Raw genomic sequence first — 26,473 nt, 5'->3', positions numbered from 1 at the left:
CATGAATAAATAAAATCTTTTAAAAGATCACATACTCTTTACCAAATACTTCTCTATTACTTCAGAGAAAAGCTCTAGTTTCCACCAAAGGCCATCTTTCTTTAGAATCGTCCATAATATCACAGGCACAATCCAAATGAAGAACTTTTTAACTTTCTAAAATGTATAGTTGAGAATGCTGGCAGAGTAACAAGTCAGGAAAGAAATACTCTTAGGGGAGAAAAGGAAACTAGGGCTGCCCTTTCAAAAGTATCCCCATGATTTACTAGTATCTGTACTGCAGTGATAAATTTGCACTTCTTTCAGGGTGATTCGGGATGCAATATATTTTATCCTGTGTGGACATAATACTACAACCATGTTTGACTAAAAGGGGCAAAATCAATTTCTTACAAGTTAAGCAATTTCTAAGACTAAATGATCACCCTGGTAATACTGTATATATCAAAAAACACATCTCTTTCACTTTAAAGTTGTTAAAGATTTGGTCCTTAATATCTAGAAGCTATCAGCAAACTACTATCTCCAGCTGGGCAGTTTTACTGCAGAAGACTTCTCAATTAATTTATGTATGGTCTATGGCAGATTTCATGCTACAGTGGCAGAACGGATGCAAAAGATTATATTGTCTAAAATACTTAGTATCTATCCTTGACAGAAAGTTTGACAACATCCAACTCAGAAAAAACTCTCCCAAAATGAAACATCGCACATCTTAAAAGGTGGCACAAAACCTCTATGCCTCTATTTGGTCATGAGAAACAGTCTCTAGTCTCCTTACTTCTCAACGCACGGGTTTTATCTATTCTGCATAATGACTAACTCTAAACTCGTTTCATGAAAATAGTAAAAATTGCTTAATACTGTCAGAGCATTACATCAAAAAATAAGGGGGAAAATTTCCAAATATTTTTCCACCTCTGGAGATTAAGGAGTACATTTGTTATAAAGAGCACTGAGTAATGTACAGTTCAACCACTATATTGTACAACTCAAACTACAACACTGTTACGTTTTAATAAAACTTAAAAAGTGGAAAAAATTTTTTCACCTCACCAAATGAACTTCTTAGAAAATAACTACACTCTACCTATTAACAGTATTCAGACTAACTGAAATTTCTGTCTATTGCTAGTTTGCGCTTTTCTCAATCATTAAAGAAACCATGTTAAAATGGAATTAAGGCTATGAGGACAAAAGTATATTCCCCAATGAAAAAAGCATTCATATCTAAATAAAAACACCATCATGGAATCATAAGCCTCTTATGCTGAAGTTGACACCTATGAATTACTTTTCAAATCATGTCACCGAGACTCACTGAGCTTGTTCTCATGATAGAGTGTCCATATAAGGGTAAGAAGCCAAAAAAAGGTTCTCTCTCATCACAACTCACCAGCCCATTATCTGTTATCTTTAGCATCCCAGAAAAAGGGAAAAAAAAAAATATTGAAAAGAAATGGAGTCAAACTCCGGCTTAGAACTGTTATTTCCATAAATAGTATCACGAAAAGATGGAACTGTTGGATCCAACTCTATTTTTGAAGATTTGAAGCACTGAAGCCTATCTTTATAATTAGTTCACGAGGACATGATTTACCATTAAGGTGCAATGATTACATTTCAGAAAACTGGTAAACCTCAAAGATTAAATCAGATTATCAAGCTTAGTTCATAGCTGAACATAATACCAAAAAAAAAAAAAAAAAAAAAAAAAACGAAGCAGAGATTGAAACAGCTCAATCTTAATTCATTGAGAACTCAACCAGATGTTTATCATATACACCTATTTGGAATAGGATCAACCTGCTTTCTCTAACATGTAATTTTAAAAACACACTACATGCTCCTTAGAGCTTTCTGTTGAATAAGATGGTTAAGCAGAAAAAAAAAAAAAAAAAAAAAGCTCAAATATTTATGCAGCAGCTACTGTGCACTCATGATTTTCATTCTCACAGTAACTCTTTAGGATACGAACATCTAGAAGCATTAAGTATCTGGATTAAAGTCACAGCTCATGGGCAGCCCCAGTGGCACAGCGGTTTAGCACCACCTGCAGCCTGGGGTGTGATCCTGGAGAGCCTGGATCGAATCCCACGTCAGGTCAGGCTTCCTGTATGGAGTCCGCTTCTCCCTCTGTGTCTCTGCCCCTCTCTGTCTCTATGAATAAATAAAATCTTAAAAAAAAAAAAAAAGTCACAGCTCATAAAGGGCAAAGCCAGTTCTCAAATCACCATTTTTTTTTTTAAGCTTTCCAGTGAAACCAATGTGCAGACAAGTTTGGGAACCACGACTCTTATGCATACAAAGAGTAAGGACCCTGTTGCATTGAACATGAAAAGTGTTCTTCCCAAACATCTCATGATTTAACACACTATAAACCTCAATCATTGTGCCAGATTAAGTTTCCACAAAACAAATACTACCTAAAAGTAAGTGGAGTAAACTTACAGGATAAATTAAACATCATCAAGGGATTAACTGCACAATTTAGGTCTCTTAGGTAAACAAGAAAAACTCAGTTACAAAAAAGTAATACTGAATTACACATTTCCAAGCTCTGCAATTTTTCAGGTCTGTGTCCCAAAGTGCTCATATTCTATACAACCACTACTTTTGTTGGAGCACCAAAACTGTCTATAGTTCTAGCATGCTGCCCTTAGGCAAGGAAATAACATTAACTAGCAAAATAGAATAAGCAAAGCTTCTTTGCAATACTTGGGAAGGCTCTGGGGGTTTTTCTAGTGTTTGAAATACCCGGCCCACTCTACCCACCATTACCAGGTGGCCACTATAACCTCCAGAAACATGAACTGTTCAAAAGACAAAGACATAATACCCAGCTCTCAATCAGTGATATCCTATTACTTAAAAGTCCTAGGAATATATTCCTAAATTTATCATGTAACCCAAAATAAAAATTCTCACTTGAAAAATTTCAAAAGGGTGTGCCTTTTCTAAATCCAGATACTTACATTCTAATAAAAGCACTATTTAATAAAACATCTTTTATAAAGTCATGAGTAGGAGATTATGGAGCATCCAAGTAGAATGTGATCTCAGGTTAACGATTTGGGAGGGAGGGTCAAAAGTCATTTATGAGACATCCCTAGTAAGTCCAAAATATGTTTGCATAACCATATTCTAACAACAATACATAATAAACACTAGTAAACTGAACTTAAGGTATGTGTTTATAGGAACCAGGCAGGCCCTTGAAGACATTGAATTTTTAAGAGTTAATATAAATCTGATGTTATCAAATCAATCTGATTATTTTTAGGTTTACACTTCTACATTTATTTCAACTTTAATAGAAATAGATTTATGGAAATATAAATAATTCTAATCCTTATCTTAATATAAAGCAAATAAGATACAATTTTTGAAATGTTATTTTAAACCCATTACCATAAGATTTTTGCTCATTAATTACATTTCATACCAAAAGGGGAGGGGTGCTGAGGAGGGAGGTAGTAATAAGAGGGAAGGATTACAAAGGAGGGACACCAAAAAATGTCTGGGAGTGACATATACTGTTCACTACCTTGATTGCAGTGATGGTTTCACAGAAGTCAAAACTTAACAAATTATATGCTTTAAATGTTTTTTTTATCAATTTACACTTTAATAAAGTGGTTTGTAAAAAACAACCTGCTGCAGAGAAGCTGAGTATGAATCAGTCCAAAGTACTCTTTTTTTTAAAACATCCATGGCCTATTTCTGAGTTAAACAAATCTACACTAGATGTGCAATTTAACTCGTTTCTGTACTTTATGAGCTCCCTTTCAACCCATATGGTCCAAGTCTTTACCAGCTACCCATTAGAGAGTAATTTTGCTAAGCTTTAATGGTTCTATTGAAATACATTTGTATGGATTCTCCCAGTCAGTAAGCAAACTTGTTGATGCTATCACTTAAGTAGAATAACCACCTCATTGTACCCTACCATACTTATAAAAGGTAAACTACTAAACACATTCCATATTAATGCATGAATGCACAAAAAACATTACTTAACTGCTGACAGATGAGACTTAAGGCCAAAAAAATTATCTGAATTATAAAGCAGAAAAGATACTTAAAATTTTTCTTAAGAAATCTTTTTCTGAAAGCTGTTCAGTGGAAACAGTAAGGTAGATTTTAATGTAAACCACATTTCAAGTCCCTTCTAGTTTATGTTAGCAAATACATTTTCCATCTGATAGATTTCATTAATCTGTTAACCAAACAGTGCAATCTGAGAGTCCCCAATACATTCAGTATCTGATACCGACAGAGCTTTGTCAAAGCATACTTTAGGTTCACCTGTGGATGTATGCACTACACTAACTCTCTAGGTGACTAGATTGCAGTGTGGCATATTATGTAGTAAGACTCTATTTAAAAGATAACTTTAAGATGTATTTAATACTTGTTACCACTCTAACTCATCCTCTGAGTTTTGTGGGGGTAAAAGTGTGCTTTTGTTGTTTTTCAATTTCCCTATCACCACCAGTCTCAGTGTGAACAAAAAATCTGGCTTCTCTTGAAAAGCTGGGGAGTTTGAGCAGGATCCTGAGGTAGAAATAGCAAAAACACTGCAACGTTCTGAGAAAATACAATTTAAAACAAAACAAAAAAAAAAAATGTGGATTAGCTTAATCTAACCTAAAACCTACATTTTGCTCTGAGATTATACTCTTTACAATCAGCATATATTTAAACATGGATAGAAATGGGATGAGAGAAGCTATAAGCAAATGCAGGAACACAAAACTAGAAAAACTGAAATATAAATATACAGAGCCAAATTACTCTTCCAGTCAATGAAATAGAAATGACTTTAAAGATATGCAAATGAAAATAAAGTGACGTTTAACATTCATTGATTTAATAAACTTAAACATTTGATAATAAAAGGCTATTTTCCATAACTTTTTTCTAAACTAATCACTATCTTTAATAAAGAAGGTATAACTTTGTTTTAATAAGTAAATGAAGCACATTGTGTTTAGAGACCAAAACCTTGAACACTAGAGAGAACAACAATATTCTGAAAATCCAGTTTATTTTCCATGTGTGGACAGATCCAGTCAGTGTGATCAGTTTTTCTGCATGTGTAATAATTTATCAAAATAAGTTTTCCCACAAGACTCTTCCATCAACTCTGAAAGTCCTGGTCTGACAACATACCCAAATAAAGTTCTTGAAAATCGCCTCTTAAAATTTGGAAGAAAGTGTGTCAAGTCTTTCCTGTAACGTTAACCGAACAAATGGCTAAAGAGCAATTTATGTTTTAAAAGGTGACTAGTACAACACTTGAGTTCAGGAAATTAATGTTTTAGTGCACTTTGCTCCAGTTTTAGCCAACATGCTACATTGTCCTTTTGGGGGCAGGGGGGCACAAAGTGGACTTGAGGATTTCCATTGTACGAAAAAGATATGACTCTGCAAGCAAAACAGTGTAAGCTGCCTTTTTTCTTAAGACCTGGACATTTTAAGACAGAAGCTTTGCAAAACATTACACAATTTTTTATTATTAAATGAGAAAATCTCATTTGTTACATCGTCACATTGCTAGTCAGAGAAATGCTGCAGTGATGAAGAAAGTCAATGTTGGATCAACCAAAGTCCTCATTTCTACAACATTCATTTACAAAGAAATAATGTTCAACACAGCCCAACACAACATTCTTGGTTTTCTTCATAGTGAAGTCCCTCAAAAAAATCATCTTCTAATGGGGTATTTTACTACATAAATTATAGTTCTTCATTTTTACAATTCACCCCAAACTGTATGAGAGATGTATCACACTAAAATTTCTAAAGCTGTTAGGAAATCCTTCACACATCGTCATCATCTGATGTGTCACTGCTACTTGTCTCTGTGTCATCATTCTCAATAGTGGGTTTGAAAGTGCTGTTTTTCCAGGGTCCAAACTTGAAGTCACAGATCAGGCCATTTTTCAAAATACCATTTTTCCTCAGACCATTCTTCTGTAACTAAAAGATCAAAAATAAGTAAATTAAATATATAACCTATCCTCCAGGGGTTACTTATAAATTAAGAATACTATAGTAATTCAATGTAACCATGAATACATTAATAAAATTATATTCTATGCTGAAAATTCCAGATGATATCATTTCCAGAAAACTAGTTAAATACAGGTAATTGAGCCAACAGTTCTAACAAATTATTTCCTAGGAATAAATCCTTACCTTTTAGAAAACTATAATTAACATCAACCAAAGCAAAAAGTGAATAAAATTAATGTGTTACTACTGTAGTGGAAAGAGCAGGTTGTCAATCAAGACAGGGTAGGTGTGGACGTAACTGTTATCACTTGTTAAGATACTAAATAATCCTATCCAAATTTTCATCTCCTTAATTGAAAGTTGCACTAAATACTAAACACCTTCAGATGCTAACCAGAATATAATCACCAGCCATTAAGCTTTGGCTGTTATTTTATTATTCTGACCAAACTGGGCTATTATAACACACTCCGGAAACTGCTTTATTCCCACTTTGCAGAATAAGTAGAATACAAACTATTCCAGAAGGTAAGTATTCAAGTAAGGTACACAAAATAACAAAATCAAATAGAGCCCTTTAAAGGCTTAACCACAGAGATTCCAACACGGGGTGGGGGGGGGGGGGGGGGAGTCTTCTATTTTTGAAAACGAGAGATATCAGAACGAAAGGGGTTAGTATGGTAAAATAAATAAGAACAGAGTCCAAAGATCACAAATAGGGGAAGGGGGTATGATTGATCCAAATTAGAAACAATTATTTAAAGACACAAAATTAAGATAAATTAATAATGGTAACATACACTCTCTAATAACACTTGTCTTTTGAATTATATTTATGAAAAAGGAGACTGTAATTTATACCAAAAATCTCTAAATACGACCTTCTGTAAGACCAAATTCAACAATATAATATTATTTGGATCTGTCTAGAAGTTTCACATTTTAGAAAGGTTTTTTTTTAAATCGCTAAATCCTGAGCATTAGGTTAGGATGCAAAGGAAAAGAGCCACTTAAATCACAGTTTATTTTGTTACAGATCTTAACAAACAAGAAATAAGTCTAGAGTCTTAGCCCTCAATTTCTTTTTGCCCTACTTCTCTATTTTCCACAGATTTTCTTTCTACCTAAATACTAAGTTTAAGCTAACCTCCCCCTCACTTTGAACAAATGACCTCATATTAGCTTTACTGAGAAAAAACATGGCCCACATATGTATCCCCTCGTGTTCTCAGCCACTGTGATGATTACAAATACACCTTGGTCCTTTTTTAAAGGTACACCTTTACCATCCTCCAAAGTTTCTACCCTTGCTTTTCAAATCGTTATCATCAATGCCACAAAGCTGTGGAAAGATATCAGCTGAAAAACTTTGATTTTAAAAAGGGGGGAGAGGGATGCCTGGGTGGCTCAGTCAGTTAAGAATCTGACTCGGGCTCAGGTCATAATCTCAGAGGTCCTGGGGATGGAGCTCCATGTAGGGTTCTGCACTCAGCAAGGAATCTGCTTGTCCCTCTCCCACTCGTGTGCACTAATAAATAAGATCTTGTCTTTTTTTTTTTAAAGATTTTATTTATTTATTCATGAGACACAGAGACAGAGGCAGAGACAGGCAGAGGGAGAAGCAGGTTCCATGCAGGGAGCCTGATGTGGGACCTGATCCCAGGACTCTAGGGTTATGCCCTGAGCCAAAGGCAGAGGCTTAACCACTGAGACATCCAGGCGTCCCATAAGTAAGATCTTTAAAAAAAAAAAACTAAATCTTTTCTCTGTTTTCTCTAAATGTCTGCATTGTCCCCACAAACATCTAACTTATTAGCAAGTTTTTTAAAAGCCTCCTAAGAACCAGCTCCTCCTGTATTCCTCTTTTGTTATGATACAATTATCAGTACATAGGTTGAAAAATTTCAAAATCCTGCTGATTCTATTTCAGATTTTAGTTTCATCAAGACTATTTTTTACTACCATTTCTCTACTTTAGGCCCTCATTTATCCTTCCTCTAATTATTACAATATATTTCCCAAGTAATCATTCTTTTTTTTTTTTTTTTTTTTTTTTTTTTTTTCATTTTTTTCATCAAGTAATCATTCTGATTTTGGTCTTCCAACGTACACTTTAGACTACACCTGTACTTATGTACAAACAATTGTTTCACACCCCTTAAAACAAATACCCAGCACACTGGCTCTCTCTCCTGCCTTCATCTTAAATATTATGAAAACCATCACATTCTGCTTTATATGGGAATCCATCTACCCGCTCAAAATGTCACTCTATGACAGGGGCTCATTTATGTAAAAGTCCATAGTATCTTGGGTGAAATTTTAAAAAGGGAGTTTGAAATCAGATTCTTCTGTTATCAGATAAAATATAAATTCTTTTATATATATATATATAACAGAATATATATATTTATATATACATATATAAATCTCAAGCCCTAATAATTTTCAGGTGTCTATGCCAAATGATATGTCACCATTAATATGAACATATCAATGTCCTTATCATTTGTTTAGAAAAAATTCGACATTATACTTACATACCATTGCTTTCCAACATACAGAATGCACAAAATTTTTATATTACTCAGTAGGATTTTATCCACCTGCCCCAGTTATCACAAAGTTGAAAGCCAACTATATTGATCGGACAGTATTTTGTTCCTTGAACTACTACCTTATGGTAATTGTACGGGGTGGCTTTCTCTTGACGGCTTTCTCCACATTCAGAACGAACTGTTTAAACAGATCCACAAACTGGTAAATCCATAAAATGGACTATTACTCACCAAACATGGGTGAGTTTCAAAAAACATGAAAGCAGCCAAATCTAAGACTATACAGTGCTTGGTTCAATTACTAAAACATTCCAGAGGCTAATTATGGTGACAGAAAACAAATAAATGTCTGCCAGGGACTGGAGCTGAAAGTAAAAGAACTGAATGCTAAGGGGCATAATGCATCTGTCATCTGTCAAAACTCATCCAACTGTATACATAAAGTCAATGTTTTTATGTAAAATATACAGTACAATAAACAAGACAAAAAATCCTTGTAACTATTACCTATCAGCTTTACAATCCTGTTATGAAAAATAACTAAAAACTTTTCAAGGGACACCTGGGTGGCTCAGCGATTTAGCGCCTGCCTTTGGCCCAGGACGGGATCCTGGAGTCCCTGGATCAAGTCCCACATTGGGCTACTTGTGAGAAGACTGCTTCTCCCTCTGCCTATGTCTCGGCCTCTCCCTGTTTCTCATGAATAAACAGATATTTAAAAAAATAACTTCTGAATAAAAACTTTAAACTGGGAAGGCAATACGAAATTGGAAAAGAAGTAAAATTATCTGTTCAAAGATGACATGACCGTATATGTAGAACACCCTAAAGATTCCACATAAAAACTGAGAACAAATATGGTAAATATGCACACTATAAGAAATAACTTAACCAAAAGAGGCCAAAAATTCCTTCAATGCAAACTACAAATCATTGCTGAAAAAATTTTCAAAGCACCAATAAATGTAAAAGAGTCCACACTCCTAGATTAAAAGACTTTTTACTAGGATGAGAATGTTACATCCAAAGCAATCTATAGATTAAAATGCAACCTATAATCTTTTTTTTTAATTTTATTCTTATTTTTATTTATTTATGATAGTCACAGAGAGAGAGAGAGAGAGAGAGAGAGAGAGAGAGAGAGAGAGAGAGAGAGGCAGAGACACAGGCAGAGGGAGAAGCAGGCTCCATGCACTGGGAGCCTGATGTGGGATTCGATCCCAGGTCTCCAGGATCGCGCCCTGGGCCAAAGGCAGGCGCCAAACCGCTGCGCCGCCCAGGGATCCCGCAACCTATAATCTATATTTAATCTAGATTAAAAATGTATAACCCCTATCAAAATCCCAAAGCTATCTGCTGCAGAAATAGAAAAGCCCATCCTGAAATTCATATTCAATTTGAATTCTCAAGGGATTCCAAACAGCCAAAATAATCTTTAAAAACAAGTAAGTTGGAAGTTCCATGCTTCCTGATTTCTAAACTTCTTTCAGAGTTGGAGTCATCAAGACAATGTGGTACTGGTTTAAAAAACAAAACAGAAAAGACCAATGGATTAGAAAACCAAAATAAACCCTTACATATATGGTTGATCCTTGAACAACCCAAGGATTAAGGGCACCAACCTGCCCTCTCCCACCCAGTGGAGTAGAAAATCCATGTATTACTTCTGACTCCTCCAAAACTTAACTGCTGAGAGTCTACTGTTAACTAGGAAGCCCTATAGATAACAAAAAGATTGTATGCTATACAGTATTCTTACAATAAGGGTAAAAAAAAAAAAAAAAAGAAAAGAAAATGTTAAGATAATCGTAAGAGAAAAATATATGTAGAGTATCGCAAAAAAAAAAAAAAAATCTGCATCTAAGTAGACTCATGCAATTGAAACCTGTGTTCTTCAAGGAGCAACTTCATACTCAAATTATTTTTGACAAAGTTTTCAGAGATATAACCCAAAAAAATGAAGGTAAGTCCTTACAACACAAACAAAAACTAACTCAAAATGGATCAAACACTTAAACCTAAGAACCAAAACTAGAGAACAGAGAAGAAAACATAGGGCAAAAGCTTCACGACATTGAAGTTTGGCAATGATTTCTGGAATATGACAATAATAGGAGTAGGAACTAAGGAAAAAAATAGTTAAGTTGGATCCAAAACTTAAAGCTTTTATGCATCAAAGAATACAATCAAAAGAGTAAAAAGGCAACCTACCAAATGTGAGAAAATACTGTAATTCATGTAGGAGTTAAGAGCCACAATATATATAGAAGTACCACAATTCAACACCTGATTAAAAAATGGGCCAAGTACTTGAATAAACTTTCTCCAAAGAGGATATACAAATGGCAAGTTCAAGAAAAATGCTCAAACACCTATTTAATTAACTAATACTGAAGAGCAAATCAAAACCATAATCAAATACCTACTTAGCAACCATTAGGATAGCAATTCTCAATCAATCAATTCCTGAGCACAACTGATGAGAATGTAAAATGGTACGGGTACTGTGGAAAAACAGTATGGTGGTTCCTCAAAAAGTTAAACACGACCATATGACCTAGCAATTTCATTTTTTTTCACATTTAAAATTTTTTTTATTTCAGCAATTCTATCAAACATTTCCTAACACTCTTTCAAAAAAGAAACTATGGAGACAAAAAACAAGAGGATTCAGAACACAAAATATTCTTATGCAAGGAAAGGGTGAAGACAGTGGTGCTTTTTACTTATCCCCATACTATTAAAAAAAAAAAAAAAGGCTGGACATGACAAATCATAGACATTTTATACTAATTTCTAAGCAATGTAGACAAATGCAATTTAAAACAAATTCAATTCTGACCTATACTGTGATGTCTAATAAACTCCTAAATAGAAAGGTATAAAATCTCTCTTCTCTTAAAAAATGCTTAGTATAGTATGTCATTCTGATTAAGGAAAGGCAATTTAAAGTGAATTTTTATGATCCAGGTCTTCTCACCTGTTCACTAATAACTTGGAATTCTCTCATTTCATCCTCAGTTAAGGGAGCACATGTTTCATCATTCTCACTGTCTTCTTGCCAGCCCATCTCCTTTAACAATCTGAAAAGGAGTCAGGAAAACAGGTTAATTTATAGCTTCACCCAAGTAGAATAATTCCATTTACACTGTAAGAAAACACCATCCAGATCCATTATAAAGTCCTCAAAACACATAAAAAAGAACTTACTATACGCTTTCAATCTTTTTTAAAATGAACAGGTAAAATTAAAGCCCAATAAACTGTTAGGAAGATCAGAATGAACTGTGTGCGACTGTTTTAACTTTGTCCTCAGAGGTTCTCTAGGCTGGAAATTTAGGAAAGGGTCTCTAGCCCAGAAACTTAAAAATAAAACAAAAACTGCTAAATTCTTATACAGAAAGTAAAAGCAGTATTTCTTCTTCTTCTTTTTTTTTAATATCACCACAATCTACCATATTCTTAGCTACTCATTAAGTTTTTTTTACTTTGGAAAGAAAAAGTTGAGCTATCTTACCCCTACCTTGCATTTTATAGTTGGTATCACCTCTTACGTACATGCCAATCATCAACCTCAACATATATTTCAATGTGAAAGGGGCACTATGTTCTACAGTAGCAGACCACTTTTTTAAAAGCTCTTCCGATGAAGAGATCTAAGTAAAATAATTAATATGGTTATTCTCTTTTCCTTCCAATTTTTATTTATTATTTTTTAAAGATTTTATTTATTTATTCATAGAGATACACAGAGAAAGAGAGAGACACAGGCAGAGGGAAAAGCAGGCTCCATACAAGGAGCCCGATGTGGGTCTCGATCCCGGGTCCCCAGGATCACACCCCTGGCTGCAGGTTGCGCTAAACCACTGTGCCACTGGGGCTGCCCTCCTTCCAATTTTTAAAAAGAATATTTCCATCTAAGGCACAGTGAGCTTTAAAAAAATAAGTAACAGGGAGCCAATGACTTTTCTCCAGTCAGGCAAATATGAAAACCAGCCACAGCTGATGCATCTGACTCAACTATTTCAAAGTTTCTTACATAGCCACATGTACTGTATTGGTCCATGTTGGTTTTTTAATATTTTGTTACTCTATTTATACCTAACTCATCTCTTAACTTGAACCAGCCACAAGGGTCTTGTACCTTTTCAAATAATCTCAGTATCAGTGCTCAGAGAATCTGAGCACTGATTTAACGTAACACCCATATTTTACACATAATCAAGATCAGGTAAAATAACTTGCTTACTTGATGGCAAAGAAGCAAACAGAATTCTAGTCTTCTCTTTCCAAGTTAGTATAAATGTCCAATCTCACCTTCCCCCTTCCCTCCAGAAGGTGTAACTATTAACTGTTTCTGGAAGAGCTTTCAAAACAAATGCTTTGCCCTACAGTTAGGAATATACTGTGACAGTGATCTACACCTTTCCTTTTTTGTTAGTGTTTCTCCTCATTCCCTCAAACTATTACACCAATTACATCTTACACTTTGACTATCACCCTTACATCTTATACTTTCACAATAACTAGCCTCTGCTAAGTGTTTCTAATGGCTTCCCAATTCCTAAAGAATAAACTCCTTAACTTCATGACCACAAATTCAAATTTCTTACATTAGAAAAAGTATAGATTTAGAAGCAGAGTACTTGGGTCCCAATTCCTATTCTATCACAAATAGGTATATAAGCCAAAGGCAAATTCCTTCACTTCCCTGAGCTAATTCTTCATCTGAAGCAATCAAGGAGTTTGCAAAGATCTCCAAGGCCCTGCCTTTTCAATGTTATCTCTAATTCCAGTAAGGACTACACACTCCTTCAAGATACTTCACTCACTGCCCCTTAAGTATGTATTCAACCCTAAATATCCTTTCACATCCCCTTCCTGTCCTATTATTGTCTCATCTTTAAAGATTTAATTTAGCTCTGAATTACTCTTTCTGACTGGTACTCAAGCCATGAGATCTATCCCAAACTCCCTTGAATTTCTCTGGCACTCATTTGATGCTTACCTACTCCCCACCCTTAACATTCAAACTATCCTCACTATCGTGATGAAATATTGAAACTTGACAAGAAAACTAATAATAACGTGTTTTTTGTATATGTTTCGTATTTTTCATTTTGTATTTTAGTTTACACATACGAACTAAGAATTGTTATCCCTGAGAACTTTATCACTGACGCCTGATTTGTTAAATTCAACCAATGTAAATACTTAATATGCACATAAAGTTTATGGAAATTTGAAGCCATGGAAAAGAAGTATCACTCCACCATTTTCAGAGAAATAAAACTCATAATCTGAAAGAAGCCATTAACTTTGTTACCTCAAAATATATATTAATGTGTTTCTGTGGAATACTTCTAAACATACACTATACACCAAGCAGAAAAAACTCAAACTAAGAAATTTAAGTTAAAATGCTTCCAAAGTAGTAGCACATTTACTTCCTTTTTTATTGACTTGAGATCTTTTTTAGCATGTACAACATTTCCACAAAATAATATAAGGACTTCAAAAAAAAATAAAAAGGACGATGACGTACAAAGTGAAATATTCATTCAGGTAGTCATCACTGTTAATCTCGTTATGCACTATGGGTTCCCTACCAACCCCCTAGAGTTTATCCCAATTTTGGAACTTCTCTTCTTGCTCTATGTGGCTTAGTTCTGAATTCCTATTCTCTCCATTTTCTCCCATTAGTAGTCACCTGAAGAAGATCACACTCTGTTGAGGTATAGAATGGCAAATCTCTCTTCCCCGCATCTTCATGAATCAAGCAAGAAAACACCAAAATGCTTTCTACATTACTATGTCTGCAGATGAAGAACTAATAAAGTTAAATCATTCATTATAGGTACTGGAGTGAGTATTTTCTATGTAACTGTGTGGCTCAACTTCCTTTTGCTACAAAATACTGCAGGCAAATACAAAAACAAAAAAGATACTAAGTTCCAACTTTACCATTAAGTTTCAACTTTTACTACAGTCTTAACACAGTTTCTACAGGTAAAAAATTTATCTTTATTCTTTTATTGCCTATGCTGTATCTCCTTTATTTTATTTTTTTAAGATTTCATTTATTGATTCATGAGTGAGAGAGTGGCAGAGACACAGGCAGGGAGAGAAGCAGGCTCCCTATGAGGAGCCTGATGCGGAACTTGATCCCGGGACCCCGGAGTCACACCCTGAGCTGAAGGCAGACGCTCAACTGCTGAGCCATTCAGGCGTCCCTCCTTTAATTTTTTTTTTAAAGATTTTATTCATTTATTCATGGGAGACACAGAAAAAGAGAGAGAGGCAGAGACACAGGCAGAGGGAGAAGCAGGCTCCACGCAGGGAGCCCGACATGGGACTTGATCCTGGGTCCCCAGGATCATGGCCTGGGCCAAAGGCAGGCGCTAAACTGCTGAGCCACCCAGGGATACCCTGTATCTCCTTTTAAAAGGTAATTCCTCTTTTACTATAATCATTAGAACATCTGGGTTTGTATAATTTCTTTTCTCTGCACAGGACTTAACTGTCAGACTAAAAATATTTAAAGGACTATTGGTGAGACTGGGAACTGGAAAAACATCTTCAAGTAAAATCTGATTATTTTAATTACGTGTGCCATTTGACCATTTAACTTCATTCCTAGTAGTCTGTTTTATACACATTTATACATATGTTTAAGGATATATAAATACAAGGATGTTCACACCAGAACTATCTGGGTTTTTTTTTTAAGATTTTATATATCTGAGAGAGAGAGAGAGAGAGAGAGAGAGAGAGAGCGCGCACACAAGCACGGAGAGGGGCAGAGGGAGAGACAATTTCAAGGAAACTCCATGCTAAGCACAAAACTCAAGGAGCTTGACCTCACAATCCTGAGATCATGACCTAAGCCAAAATCAAGAGTCAGACACTGAACCAACTGAGGCACCCAGGTGCCTCACAGCAGCATTATTTGTAAAAAAACAAACAAAAGTACAGGGAGAGATCCCAAATTAATAGGTAAACAAGTTTCATGAATTATATTCATACTACAGAACCGTAGCTCCAAATGAGATATATAAGATGGTCTACTAGAATAATGGGGGGGAAATACCAAAATGTCTACCTCTGCCTATCTTTTTAAAAAGGAATTAGTGTTTACCATTTTCTGCACTGTATGACACTGCAGCCATTACTTGGCCTACGATCAGAGTTACAAGTCAGTAACTACAGCATGAAGTAAAAGGGAATTCTACCCTTTGGGTGGGAATAAAAAGTATGGTTACTGATCCATTCATACTAAATGCATAGAAACAAAATACAGTTTGCCCGAATAAGTAAATTTATAGATATTACCTAGTTAAGTTAGCTCAAATTAATCTAGTTTAACTCTCAGCAAATGAACATTCACATTTATCACCCACCCAATAAATTATTTTAGGCAAAAAGAAGTTCAAGTTAGTATAGGAAGATTACAAAATTAAAACAAATGCCTGTATTCTCATATATAATAGTTACAGCTACATTTAAAAAGGGCAGGACATCATTTGGTAAAGGGGAGCAAAAACCGTTATGGAGATAAAGAATAATGTATGAATTGGACCTGAAAGACAAAGACTTAAAGAGGTCTTTAATCTAAATATTTTAAAAGTTATTCTACGGTAGGTATAGCTTACATCCCCACTGTCTTAGAATTAAATAAAGTTCTAGGAGAAATGGCATTAAACTAAACAGAAAGTCAAGTCAACCACCGAGACTGTTAACATATACATATCACTCCACACTGAGCCTGGTCCTAAACAATGTAAAAATTTTTTAACAGAAGAACAACTCAATTTACATAAGGCAATTACAGAGTGATATGTGACAATATAACTACACATATCAGCATTTTATTGCTTTAGTAGTTACACTGAAAAACTGCATAAATATGTATGGGAAAAAGCCTATAAAAATGAAAACTACAGGGCCACCTGGGTGGCTCAGTTGGTTAAATGTCTGCCTTTGGCTCAGATCATGATCTTAGGGTCCTGGGATCAAGGTCCCCATGGGTTCCCTGCTCAGTGGGGAGTCTGCTTCTCTCTCCCCCTCTGCTACCCCCACCACCATCACTTAAGCTCTCTCTCAAATAAAATCTGTAATAGAAAAAAAATGAAGATTACAGACTGAATAGTAATCTAATACTAGTAGACATAGTAGAGAGGTAAGTTTTGGTGCCATCATTTCTCCCTTCATGGTGTTGGTAATTCAATCAGTTGAAGTATATTTCTGTACCACAATTTAAGCTTCAATAAAAATCTGCTTAATTAAAACGACAAAAAAAATCAGAAGGAATTAAGCTTTAGTCCATAAATGCCTCATTTACTAATGTTGAACTACGTGGTTTATTTCAAGACCATATGAAGGGTAAGTCATTTATTTCTTAAAAAATACCTGCTATTATCTTACCTAGGGAATCATAGGAGGAAAAAAAAAACCTAAAAGTTCACACTAGACTTCAATACTCTTCAATTCTTAGACTACTAAATCACTTAAGACTTCACTATTTAAAAAGTGTTTAAAAACTGCAATAATGGAAGCATAAAGTGCTCTTGAAAGCCTGCAATAAAAAAATAAATCACATAGTGAGACAACTGGATATCCATATGGAAAAGGATGAATTTGGACCTCTATACTTCGAACATTCACAAAATGTGCAAAACAGAATAAAAGGGGGAAAAATGATAAAATGACTTTATCGAAATTTAAAGTTTTTGCATTTCAAAAGGCACCACTGAAAAAGTGAAAAACTCAGAATGGGGAAAAATATCTGCAAATTATCATGTGATTATGGACCTATATTCAAAATACATACAGAATTCTTACAATCAGTAAGACAAATAATACAATTTAATAATGGACAAAGAATTTCAATAGGTATTTCTTCACAGAAGACATACAAATGGCGAACAAGTACTTGAAAAGATACTCAACACAAACATTAGAGTGGTTAAGTAAGAATATGGAGAAACTGGAACCTTCATATGTTGTTAATAAGAATGTAAAATGGTATAGTCATTTTAGAAAATAGTTTGAAGTCTCAAAATGTTGAGCTTATGTCCCAGCAATTCCACTCCTGTAACTACCCACACCCAAAATGCCAAAAACATGTCCATACAAAAACGTGTACAGGAATTTTCAGATAGTAAGTACCATTATCCTGAATACTCATCAAGTACAAACAACTCAATACCCAACAAAACTGATGAACAAAATGTGACAGAGCCATATCGCATACTTGTCACTAAAGATACACAAAATAGTGACACAAGATACAACATGAATCTTGAAAGCATTATGCTAAGTGAAAGAAGCCAGGCATAAAACACCAATATATGATTCTATTTATATCCAGCAAAGGCAAAACTATCAAGAAAGTAGATTAGTAATTGCCCAGGACATAGAGGAAAAATGAGAAATTAAATGCAAATGAGCACAGGGCTTCTTCTAGGGGGGACAGAAATGCTGTAAAATCAGAATGTGATGTCAGTTGCACAGCTCTGAATGTATCAAAAATCATGTAACTCTACATGTAAGATGGAGGGAATTTGGTAAACAGTTCAAAAAAACTTCAAATAAGTCACAATTCTATAATAATATCAAAACCCTGGATGTAAAAAATGCTAAGAAAAAAGTAAAAATGAACACTAACCTGTGTTCTGCCTCAAGTGAACTTGAAAGAACATCAGTTTGTGGGAAGGTTGAAGACCGAATGATCTGCTGGGAAATTACTGAGGCATTGCCATTCTCCTGTGGAATTTCATTTTCATCAAAATTTCGGTTTATATCCCTTTCTTGATGAGTACTATTGCTGTTATGCAAGTTAAATGAATCATCATCCTGATTTGTAGGAAGTTAAAAAAGAAAAAGGAGTTAGAGATTACATCTGTTGAAAACTTTAATAGATTCCAGATAATACATAAATATTATAGTCATTAAATTTAGGAGATATTCTCAGAAAATATAAAAGTAAGCTGTGAAGAATACCCACAGTTTTCTGACTCTATGTCTTCACATTTATTCAACAAAGGCAAATCAAAAGGATGAAGGCAGGCAAGACAGAAAATACAAAACAAAACATTATTTCTGCACAGCAACAACAGAACGAGAAAAATCTACTTCAGAAAAGAAGTCCTTCTTTATACATATAGTAAACTAGCTTGCTTTCAGGGAGATGACTATTTTGATTAAAGTTTATTCAAAGGTCTTGAATGATATCTGACCAAATATTCCAATGACATGTTAATGTCAAACCAAGAGTTACTGCTAGTTCAATTACCTTCTCTGAGCCAGCATGACTTTCATCTTCATGTTCCTCTTCTACTCTGTCCCTTTTCAACGCTTTCAAAAATTCACTCTTCTTATCAGTGCGCATACGTGTCAGTTTGGTTAGACGAGGCTGCTGATTAAGTTTGTCAACAGGTGAAGAGGAATTTGAGCGATTACACTAAGAAAAAATTCAGAAATAGTAATAAATACAGAGACAAAGAATATCAATATAAAGTTTAACTACTACAACTTCCTATTTCACCCTATTCACAATACAAAATTGATTTTAAAGCCTATTTCCCTCTATACTTGTATAAGTTTATCCCACTGAATAAGTAAACAAAAGAATTTTTTTTAATTCTTTTTTTTTTTTTTATCCCATAAAACAATTAAGGTCTGGCACTACTAACAACCACTGTTCTAAATTGAGAGTTTAAATAATTTCGTAAAATCCATTCTAAAGCTACTTAAATATGCCTATAATACATATTGGAGTGGTTTTTAAAACTGTGTCCCATAGAGTTCTAAGGTCCTAATAACTCCAATAAGATCTATTTTATAATTATATACACACAGATACAGAGTTTATCAAGTAGGATTTCATGAAGGAAAATGTTTGTGGTAGGGCTGGAAGGAGGTGGGGGGGATATGTACTAGAGTCCTTTTTTTTATTTTGTTTTGACAGTGGAACACAGTAGAAAACAATGTTAAAACTCCATGTTAGAGATTTTTATCTATGGAAAACTACCATAATGCCAAAGTGTTGGCAATAAATGTCTATAGACTATAAGGAATCTAAGCCATAATACCAACTGAGAATGCTGGTCCTTTCATCCCAGTTCTAAATTTCTATTACTAAAAACCAGTAAAATGAGGGGCTATGATGTTCCAATACAATACACAGAGCAATTTCCAGTGTAGCAACATAGAAACAAATGCCTTTGACCCTGAACTCATCATGGAACTCCCTGATCTAGAAGCTTCAGAAACTTGGTCAAATGACAAAAAAAAAATACTTAAGCTACCAAAAGCAGCCAAAGTCCATAAAATAATAATATGCATTCTTCCTCTTCTCCTCCTCTCTGGCCCCTTGAGTGTTAACACTAATCATCCCCAAAGGAAGATTATATAATACAAATCCTCCTTTTTTAGTCAAGGTTCAATCTTAGAGCATAGTGTAACTCTATCACATATGGCAAAATTGCAATTGTCATCATTCTTTTCTTAAAAATTTTTACTTATAGCTGATTGGTAACTAGGTATTTCTATTAGTTTCTCTACATTTTAAGATACTTGGGGATTTTGTTTAAAAATACTTAAATTGGCGATCCCTGGATGGCTCAGTGGTTTAATGCCTGCCTTCAGCCCAGGGCATGATCCTGGAGTCCTGGGATTGAGTCCCACATCAGGCTCCCCTGCATGGAGTCTGCTTCTCCCTCTGCCTGTGTCTCTGCCTCTCATGAATAAATAAATAAAACCTTTTAAAAATTAAATAAGTAAAAATACTTAAATTATTCTTAAAGTGCAAAAATGATTAGCATTAGCAAGAGCTAAGTTTTTGAATCAAGTATTCTGAAAACACTGAAATATCTCATTTAAATGTACTCATTTAATGTATCTATGCCCTTTGCTCAGTTAATTGAATTATCATGATTAAGATATGTTGCATTCCTCAGGAATAATTTTAAATGACATACCTCTTTCACTGAAGTTGTTGATGGAGTAAAATTCTTGGCAGTTGATTTAAAAGCATTGAAGTTGCCAACACCATATGTAGACTCATGAGGGAAAGTCCCAACTTTATTTTCTTTAGTTTGGCTTTTCCATTGTGTGGGCTAAAGAAAAATATTCAAGTATTAATATGCATCGAAAACAGATCATCTGGAACATAGAGAAAAAGTGAACTCTATAAAATAAAGATGACTACTATGAGACTCATAAAGACAATCATTTTTGTAATGTATCTTAATCATTCCTACTTATTTCTCTTTCTACAAATCAAACCAAAGCTTCATATTCAGATAAAAATATCTGACTACTATGCTATTTTTTCAAAGTTCTATTAATCTAAAGTTAGATTTACTTTGCCTACTATCAAGAAAATACAAGTAGGAGCTCCAAAAACCTAAAAGTGAACACCAAGGAAACAGCACTATATATTATTAAGCAAATATATCATAGATCCATCTGGGAAAACAAAATTTTAGATTTCACTTGCTATTAAAAGAAGATAAAACATACATGGACAAACACACACAGCATCTAAAAGATAATTAAAATTAATGACATACAGTGAGCCAAGTCTTTGCACTTAAAAGTCAGTACCCACCAACAACCCCCACCCCCACACTTTGGTGTAAAATTTTTAACATTCTTTTCCTGAAGTAACTTAATTGGTACCAACTTAAAACTTGCATTTTTAAAAATGTAGAACTTACTTTTGTAGGTGGAGCAGCAGGTTTAGGGACTAAGCCTTTATAAACACTTGGACCAGTCCCATTCTTAACTGGCTGTGACTGAAGATTTCCTACCACTGGGAATCCAGATAGCTGTAAGTCTTTTGTATTACCTTTCTTAATGACCAGCATCCTTGGAGCTCTAGATTTAGGATTCGGAGGATACTCTGCATAAATAAAGCACGAGCAAGGGTTACATACAGTTTATATTTTAGCAAAAAATTAAACCACCAAAAAAGCAGCATATTCCAAACCTAGATTATGTTTAAGAATAATAGCTGCTTCCAGGGTAAAATAATTAAGTTATATAAGCATGAGCTATATAAGCTATAAGCGTGAGCTTCCTGCTTCAAAAATAAAGCTACAACATAATTAAAAATATAGCAAGAATTGAGCAATGTCAAGTAATACAGATGATTTCAGCTCACTAGTGGCCTAGAATGTTAACTATGACCAATTCAAGATTAACTTATACTCTTAGCATATTTTTAATTTTTTTAAATGCAAACTTCACCCTAATTGCACCTAATGCTCAGAATATAGAGTACATTTTATTTTTGCCTTCTCCTTAAAAAGACATTTTTCCTAACCCATTCTCATTCTTTTTATCTCACTTAAAAAGTTATCACCAATAAACAAAGAACTATATAGTTCCCTTATTTTTAAATTTCTCCCTGAAGTTATGACTAGCAGAAAACAGGATTCTATTTCACAATACCAAGTCAAATACTCATTGCCCATCTAACTACAATGAAGGCATTATATATACTACAGGGCTAAGAACTCAATCGTTCTGAAGATAGTACTAGCAACAACAACAGGAAAGCTTTCTTCTCAAGACCAACTGCAGTTGTTAAAACATGAAAAAAACTGAGTTTAGTTTCTACACACTCCTAGAATTTAGTGCAGTATTACACGTGAGCTTGTTCACAATTATTGTGGTAAAATGTCTTTCTTCCCTTAGAAAAAATCTCAAAGTATCAGTTTCATCATAATTGGAGAGCTTAGGGTAAAAGAACTGAGAGAAAGCTCAGAAAATCTAAAACAAAATTAGCACTGTGTATGAAATAAGATAAGATCCTGTGAGATGCCAAGTTGTCTACATGTTTGTGAGGATGCCTCACTTCAAACAAACCAAACCAAACTTCCTATGGACCATTTTAAAAACTAAACAAGGATTTGTAGGGATACGAAGGTACTCTCAAAGTTCATATGAGTGAGCTTCAAACTCCTCAAAATATAGAGCTGGTATGATGCTTCATTTATTTTAATGGTAAAGTACGAAAGAACAAGGACCTAAAGTAAACTGAGCAATATTCCTAAAAGTTAATAAACAGACGGCTCAACTACTAAGGCAAACATTTCAACTTCTTGAGGGTCTTAAGGGCTAAGGAAGAAATCTTCAGGCACGCAACACAGATATTAAATCGGTAATACATAGCTTTTCTAAAGAACCTACACAATTAAGTCAACAAAACAAAAATTAAGAATAAAGATCTCAAATGCAGGTGAATGTAGAACACCAGAAATAGCACTCAACAATTTAAGTTTTGTAAATTATTCTGGTAAACAGATGATGTAAGTGTGTGAGTAAAATTGTGGGAAAAAAAGATTTAAATTAGCAATTCTAAAAATTAAAATGTAAGAGAAAATCTTAACAGCCTGGTACTCAAACTCTAAATTAAATGAAACTCAAGAATCAGAATGATTGGTACTGAGAAAAGGTACTAAGCATTGCAAGGTCCCGGAGGAATTCAAGTGTTGAAACAGAGGACATTTCTATCAGTACATCACAATTAAAGGAGTTCAAACATGACTCATAGGCACTTCTAGTTCAACAAGGCCCATTAAGCACACAAGCTCATCTCTTCTTTACCTTATAGTAGGTCCTTACGTTAAAGTCACTCTAAGAAGAAAACAAATACAACAGGAAAAGGGTCATCTGGAAGGAGTCATGTCAACCCACATTTTTAGAAAAAGTAGTAAAGAAAAAAACTTTAGAGTATCCACAAAGGAACCTAACAGCTGAAGATGGGATTAATTTACCCTACAGAATCTTGGATTATAAATGGGACTCGAAAAAACCATATATGGCAAAGGACAGAAGTGAAACTTTTCAAAGATCAATCACTAAGAAAAAAATTCCTACTGAAGGAAATTCTAAACAAGGTACTGCAAGAAGTAGAATGGTCCCACATAGAAGGCTGAGGTACAAGAACAAAAAATTGACAAGGTACAAGAACAAAAAATTAACAAGAAATTATTGTGCATAAACAATCAAAATTAAAAGATAGAAAAGGATAAGCAAACATATTTTATCTGTAAGCCTCAACATAGTTCCTGACTACAAAGTTCACTTTCCTAAAATTTGATTCTTAGACATCTAGAGCAAGAAATATTCTGGCTTCTTCCTCAAAAAGGCCTTCAGGGCAAAGAGAGAATACTCTAAAAAAGGTGAAGGGATGTCTAGCTGGCTCAGTAGAGCACGGAACACTGGAACTCAGTAGTGGATTCAAGCTTCCACAGATGTGAAGAATTAAAAAGAAGAAAGAAAGATGAAGCCTAAGAAATAAATTATAAAAGGCTAAGTAGCAGGGAGCCTGGGTAGCTTAGTTAGTTAACCATCTGCCTTCCCTCAGGTCATGATCCCAGAGTCCTGGGTTCAAGCCCCGAATCGGGCTCTTTGCTCAGCAGGGGAGTTTGCTTCTCCCTCTTCCTCTGCCTACTTGTGAGCACACATACCTGTGTGCACTCTCCTTGTAAAATAAATAAAATCTTAAAAAAAAAAAAAAAAAAGACAAGAGCAATGTAAAATAAAGGTACCCAAAGGAAGATGATATGGTTTGCAAGGAAAGAGAAGCAGACATAGTGCTAATGCACTAATTAGGCATTCATATTCAATTCTTATAGTAGAGTTTAAGAAACATGTACTTTGTACCAAATTTACAGAATCTTGCTCCAATCACATGAATTTATCTTATCTATAAAATTAAAAATAGTTCCTGTGTCACAGTTACTATGAAATGTTTTTTCAAAAATACTAGAAATGTCCTAAAAAAGTCAGACTGTCCCCCACTAAAATACACTCCCAATTATATTTCAATATTATATCAAATTTTAGGTTGATTTACATTATAGAAAATGAGAAACACTGACAGAAATAAACATAACAGAGACTAACTTATGTCCTATACAACTACCCTGAATATACCACATAAACCTGCCCATTTAAAAACAAAGTGGGGGCGCCAGGATGGCTCAGTTAAGCATCCAACCCTTGATTTCATCTCAGGTCATGATCTCAGGGTCATGAGATCGAACCCCACGTCAGGCTCTGCAACTCAGCGTGGAGTCTGCTGGAGATTCTCTCCTCCCTCTGCCCTTCTCCCTACTTGCACGTTCATTCTCTCTCTCAAAATAAATCAAAACCTTAAAAAAAAATAAAAATAAAAACAGTGTTCTTAATAGCAATGATTACATAACAGCAATGTAAAGGATAATGGCAGCACTAATTACCAAACCTGAGTTATTCATATTCACTTTATATTACAGTTGACCCTGAATAACAAGGTTTGAACTGCACCAGTCTACCTATATGCAGTTTTTTCTGACAAATACAGTGTAATATTGTAAATATATTTTCTCTTCCTTAGCTTACTTCATTGTAAGAATATCTAATACATGCAATATACAAAATACGTGTTAATTGACCATATTATCAGTAAAGCTTCCAGTCAATAATAACTATTAGTACTAAGTTTTAGGGGTGTAAAAAATTATACGTGATCTTAAATTTTTTCCTTAAATACAAATTCAATGGTGGGAAGAGGACTAGTTCAATTCTTTGGAGAAAAAAAAATCAGAATTAAAATAGTGCCATCTTGGGGCACCTGGGTGGCTCAGTGGTTGAGTGTCTACTTTTGGCTCAGGTTCACTGCGTGGAGCCTGCTTCTCCCTCTGCCTGTTCTCTGCTGTCTCTGTGTGTCTCAGGAATAAATTAAATCTTTTAAAAAATGTAAAAATAAAATAAAATAGTGCCATCTATAATACAAAGTAATTTGGTAACATGTATGGTTCAGAGCGGGCATCTCAATTTTTCATCCTCTTTGTCTTTCACTATACTCTCCATATAGGTGTCTTGTATATATTTTGTTTCAGTCACTTACTACTTTATTCTTTGATCTCTCACTTAGAAATTCTTTTTGTTTTTTAATAAATCTACTAGAATATGTACTGCTTACTAGATTTGAACATACTGTAGTTAATATTCATTACATACCTGTAATGTGATCAAAGATTTTACACAACAGATCAACTTTACACAATTTAAACCTCTTACACAATTTATTATTAACAACGCTTTTCTCATTATAATTATTGTAAACATTCTCATCTCACAGAAAATTCACTCAGATTAAGTCATCTGCCCAAAGTCTAAATAACCATTAGGTAAAAGACCTAAAGTTTAGACCCAGGTCTGATTCCAAAGCAAATACCCTTAACCACTACATTATTATACCAGTGGACAAAACAGAATTAAAGTATAGCTAGGCCAAGTACTTCAAAATGTTTACTATCCCCAACTAAAAATACAAGAAGCCTATAACTGTTCAGAATGAGAAGCCTGTAAGTGTACACTATCAAATGAAGTCAAAGTCCACTGTTTTCTGATGCCAAATTACTGATTAAGGTTATCATCCTGATATAAGAGGCAACCTGAATGCGTGAACAATAGCATATAGCCAAACAAAGGGTTAACTACATGTGAATTAAATTTTCACACTAATTTGAAAAGGAAATTTAGTCACATAAAACACAGTAATACACAAATATCAAACTCAATCTGTACCACAGCAATTAAAAAAAATTCCTATTGTGAACACTAATTTTAATGCAGAAAATTAGTTTCTGATTTACATAAATTGATGCTACTTACATCTTTTTGGCTTTCGTTTTTTTAATTTGATGTAGTAGGAGTTTCAAACAAATGAGTTTCACTAACTTAATAATTATGTCAAAAGTAAGGGTATGTATGGTGTTTTTCTTTAACAAGGTCCCCCTACATTACTCAAAACTTCTGAAACAACTTACATGATGAATAAATAAAACTTCTAACTCTAATCCATTAGTCCAATTTACTTCTGTCAGGTTGCC

The 26,473-nt window shown here is 34.3% G+C and overlaps 1 protein-coding gene across 4 annotated transcripts in view; it reads right to left on the bottom strand.

Annotated features, from left to right (window-relative positions):
• Positions 1–5,031: 5,031 nt before the first annotated feature.
• Positions 5,032–26,473, bottom strand: part of GPBP1 (GC-rich promoter binding protein 1) — a 72,876-nt gene continuing 51,434 nt past the window's right edge. For all 4 annotated transcript variants that reach the window (XM_038530637.1, XM_038530638.1, XM_038530636.1 and 1 more), the window contains 6 exons: positions 21,302–21,486; positions 20,561–20,698; positions 18,874–19,041; positions 18,247–18,434; positions 11,560–11,662; positions 5,032–5,985 (listed from right to left, as the gene is read on the bottom strand). In XM_038530637.1, the coding sequence (XP_038386565.1) occupies positions 5,827–5,985; positions 11,560–11,662; positions 18,247–18,434; positions 18,874–19,041; positions 20,561–20,698; positions 21,302–21,486 (941 nt within the window). In that variant the 3' untranslated portion in view covers positions 5,032–5,826. The remainder of the gene's footprint in view (positions 5,986–11,559; positions 11,663–18,246; positions 18,435–18,873; positions 19,042–20,560; positions 20,699–21,301; positions 21,487–26,473) is intronic.

Source organism: Canis lupus, chromosome 2 (genome assembly GCF_011100685.1).
Source record: "Canis lupus familiaris isolate Mischka breed German Shepherd chromosome 2, alternate assembly UU_Cfam_GSD_1.0, whole genome shotgun sequence".
Lineage (NCBI taxonomy): Eukaryota > Metazoa > Chordata > Mammalia > Carnivora > Canidae > Canis > Canis lupus.
This window is presented reverse-complemented; position numbering and strand designations above follow the sequence as displayed.